The 4477-nt window shown below is 42.9% G+C and overlaps 1 protein-coding gene across 3 annotated transcripts in view; it reads right to left on the bottom strand.

Moving 5' to 3' along the window:
• LOC107569976 (GA binding protein transcription factor subunit beta 1) overlaps positions 1 to 4477 on the bottom strand; it is a 10009-nt gene that overhangs the window by 3174 nt on the left and 2358 nt on the right. For all 3 annotated transcript variants that reach the window (XM_016256157.1, XM_016256158.1, XM_016256156.1), the window contains 4 exons: positions 3913 to 4080; positions 3599 to 3793; positions 2432 to 2576; positions 2019 to 2198 (listed from right to left, as the gene is read on the bottom strand). In XM_016256157.1, the coding sequence (XP_016111643.1) occupies positions 2019 to 2198; positions 2432 to 2576; positions 3599 to 3793; positions 3913 to 4080 (688 nt within the window). The remainder of the gene's footprint in view (positions 1 to 2018; positions 2199 to 2431; positions 2577 to 3598; positions 3794 to 3912; positions 4081 to 4477) is intronic.

Genomic DNA, 4477 nt, shown 5'->3' with positions numbered 1-4477 from the left:
ACACACACACACACACACACACACACACACACACACAGAGCCGCGCAAACACACACACATTCTCACACACACACACACACACACACACACACTGAGAGAGATGCGCAAACACACACACTCTCACACACACACTCATGCACGCACACACACACACACACACACACTGAGAGAGCCGCGCAAACACACACACATTCTCACACACACACACACTCTCACACACACACACACACACACACACTCACACGTTTCCATGTTTTATGGGGACATCCCATAGGCGTAATGGTTTTTATACTGTACAAACCGTATGTGCTATTGCCCTACACCAACCCTACCCCTAAACCTACCCCACACAAACTTTCTGCATTTTTACTTTCTCAAAAAAAACTCATTCTGTATGATTTATAAGCTTGTTTCCTCATGGGACCTCAAAAATGTCCCCACAAGGTCAAAATTGACTAGTATTACTATCCTTGTGGGGAGATTTGGTCCCCATAACATGATAAATACCAGGTACACACACACACACACTCTCTCACTCACACACACACACACACACACACACACATTTCTCTAGATGTTGATGCTTATATGTTTCTCTCACCTTGCTGCCCGTCAGGCATGGTGACTATTATGGGCTGGCTGATGCCTGTCCCCGTCTGCAGGTTGCCCAGCTGAATGCCGTCTGTTACTATGGTGATGACCTGCTGACCTCCAGAGCTCATGACCTGCTGTATGGCTCCATCGACAGAGTCTGCGGTGATCAGCTCCTCTGCGGCCACGACTGCATCAGAGACGACCATCAGATCAACATCTCCATCAGAATGCACTTACTCTACACAACAACATCAGGCTTATTTCAGTCTAATCAGTGCTTTGATGCTGCTCTGAGACACTGTTTGTTCAAATAACTGCAGGGTAATTTTCTTCATTACGTGGAGGGCAAACACACAATCATGTCGTGTGTCACGTGTGCGTCTGACAAAGGAGGTCATTCATAAACGCAGGTCGGGTCACCTGTGGATTTGCTGTGGTTTGCGTGCGACACGAGTCCGGCGAGGTTCACTCGTCCTGAACCAATGATGAACCGCGGCGCGGCCGTGTGGACGCTCAGTGTGTCCGGACTCTCGGGGTTTGTGTTGATCTGGTTCTGCATCGCCACCTGATGCACAATCATCATATTCATAAACATGTTCTGGTTTATGCTAATTATTAAAACCACTTCATCAATATTATTAATAAACATCATTACTTTGTATTACAGAGGTACATTAAATTACATCAGTGTAAAAGAAATGAAATTCATGATTCGAGCAGCAGTCGAGGGCCGAACACACAATGAACGGTTGAGCTGATCCGTCTGATCGATGCACTGATGCTACTTTCAGAACAGTTTAAAGTCCGGAAGATTCATTCATGCATGCTTCATTAAAAAAAATGTATATATGAAAATGTCATAACTGTTAAGATACTATTACTATTTTTTAATCATTTTAAATTAATTTTTATTTAATTTGAATGTTTTAGTAATTTTATTGTTTGTCTTTGTTAGCTATTTTATATATATGTCTATGTCTTTTATTAATGTTTGTTTCAGTTTCAGTTCAGTTCATTTTAGTTCTTCAGGTTAAACTAAACAAAAATGTAAAATGTTGCTTTGAAAACTAGCTGAAATTAAAAAAAAATTTTTTTTGATGTAATGGTTTTTATACTGTACAAACTGTATGTGCTATTGCCCTACACCAACCCTACCCCTAAACCTACCCCACACAAACTTTCTGCATTTTTACTTTCTCAAAAAAAACTCATTCTGTATGATTTATAAGCTTGTTTCCTCATGGGACCTCAAAAATGTCCCCACAAGGTCAAAATTGACTAGTATTACTATCCTTGTGGGGAGATTTGGTCCCCATAACATGATAAATACCAGGTACACACACACACACACTCTCTCACTCACACACACACACACACACACACACACATTTCTCTAGATGTTGATGCTTATATGTTTCTCTCACCTTGCTGCCCGTCAGGCATGGTGACTATTATGGGCTGGCTGATGCCTGTCCCCGTCTGCAGGTTGCCCAGCTGAATGCCGTCTGTTACTATGGTGATGACCTGCTGACCTCCAGAGCTCATGACCTGCTGTATGGCTCCATCGACAGAGTCTGCGGTGATCAGCTCCTCTGCGGCCACGACTGCATCAGAGATGACCATCAGATCAACATCTCCATCAGAATGCACTTACTCTACACAACAACATCAGGCTTATTTCAGTCTAATCAGTGCTTTGATGCTGCTCTGAGACACTGTTTGTTCAAATAACTGCAGGGTAATTTTCTTCATTACGTGGAGGGCAAACACACAATCATGTCGTGTGTCACGTGTGCGTCTGACAAAGGAGGTCATTCATAAACGCAGGTCGGGTCACCTGTGGATTTGCTGTGGTTTGCGTGCGACACGAGTCCGGCGAGGTTCACTCGTCCTGAACCAATGATGAACCGCGGCGCGGCCGTGTGGACGCTCAGTGTGTCCGGACTCTCGGGGTTTGTGTTGATCTGGTTCTGCATCGCCACCTGATGCACAATCATCATATTCATAAACATGTTCTGGTTTATGCTAATTATTAAAACCACTTCATCAATATTATTAATAAACATCATTACTTTGTATTACAGAGGTACATTAAATTACATCAGTGTAAAAGAAATGAAATTCATGATTCGAGCAGCAGTCGAGGGCCGAACACACAATGAACGGTTGAGCTGATCCGTCTGATCGATGCACTGATGCTACTTTCAGAACAGTTTAAAGTCCGGAAGATTCATTCATGCATGCTTCATTAAAAAAAATGTATATATGAAAATGTCATAACTGTTAAGATACTATTACTATTTTTTAATCATTTTAAATTAATTTTTATTTAATTTGAATGTTTTAGTAATTTTATTGTTTGTCTTTGTTAGCTATTTTATATATATGTCTATGTCTTTTATTAATGTTTGTTTCAGTTTCAGTTCAGTTCATTTTAGTTCTTCAGGTTAAACTAAACAAAAATGTAAAATGTTGCTTTGAAAACTAGCTGAAATTAAAAAAAAATTTTTTTTGATTTTATTTCAGTTACTTAAATTATATTATTTATTTAAATTAACTAAAATGCTGTTTCTTATGGGTTTCAGTTTTAATTAACTATAATAACTCTGGTCATAACTTTATCTTCTGGTGAAGCGAACGACTCTCTGGTGACAATATGGACAAAAGTGATGTTGAAATGTAGCCTCACTTTGTGTTTGGTGTTTTTGTCAACAAATGTGTGTTTCTGACACCAGAAAGCCCCCGGATGCACTGAAGGTGATCTGAGACTGAAGGAGTTGACTGAATTTGGAGAAAAGATTGCTGTAAAGAACAAAATGCTAATCGTAGTGTGAATCCAAAAGACAGAACAGTTGTTTTTCATGCCTGATTTTATCAGTAGGTGGCGCTGTCACCAAACCACTCACGTATCAAAGACTTGGACAGTCGAGCATTGAGAGGAAAACTGCTTGAGAGCGTCTGAAGAAGCAGAGCTCAGAAGAAGAGCCTGTGATGAAGCGTGTACCTGCAGGATCTCGGCCAGCTCGTGGCTGCTGTTGTCCAGCGCGATGTCCAGCGCGTTTTTGCAGAACTTGCTCTGCGCGTGAACATCAGCTCCGAAGCGCAGCAGCAGCTCCAGCACGTCTCTGTGGCTGTGCTCCACGGCCCAGTGCAGCGCGCTCATCTTCAGCATGTCCTTGGCGTTCACGTCGGCGCCGTGCTGCAGAAACACACATGAATGGAGTCGTTGTTGGATGATGAAAGGCCACACTTAAAGCAGCAAATTACAGCAAATGCAACATCAAAGAGCCATCGGCCCCTAATGCGGCGCTCGCTCACCTTCAGCAGCAGCTCCACGATGCGTGTGTGACCCTGAGACGCGGCCATGTGCAGCGGTGTCCGGTCCACTTTAGTGCGAGCGTCTCGACTCACACCAGCGCGCAGAAGCACCTCTGTGGTGGAGTAATGACCGAACTGAGCCGACAGGTGCAGCGGAGACGTGCCCAGCTGCAGAGACAATAACACCTCACTGTAAAACAGAGACACACACACACACACACACTCTCTCTCTCTCACACACACACACACACACACTCTCACTCTCTCACACACACACACACACACTCTCTCTCTCTCACACACACACACAGGTTTGTTTTTGTGAAAAGTGGGGACTCTCCATAGGCGTAATGGTTTTTATACTGTACAGACCGTATATTCTATTGCCCTACACCAACCCTCCCCCTAAACCTACCCCTCACAGGAGACTTTCTGCTATTTCAGATTTTCAATACACTCCATTCTGTGTGATTTATAAGCGTTTTGAAAAGTGGGGACATGGGGTAATGTCCTGAAAAGTCACCTTCTCCTTGTAATACCTGTCATACCTTTGTCATTATACAAA

This window comes from Sinocyclocheilus grahami, unplaced genomic scaffold (genome assembly GCF_001515645.1).
Source record: "Sinocyclocheilus grahami isolate Dianchi unplaced genomic scaffold, SAMN03320097.WGS_v1.1 scaffold1400.1, whole genome shotgun sequence".
In the NCBI taxonomy this organism is placed as follows: Eukaryota; Metazoa; Chordata; class Actinopteri; order Cypriniformes; family Cyprinidae; genus Sinocyclocheilus; species Sinocyclocheilus grahami.
The sequence above is the reverse complement of the archived record's forward strand: the minus strand, read 5'-3'. Positions and strand labels throughout refer to the sequence as shown.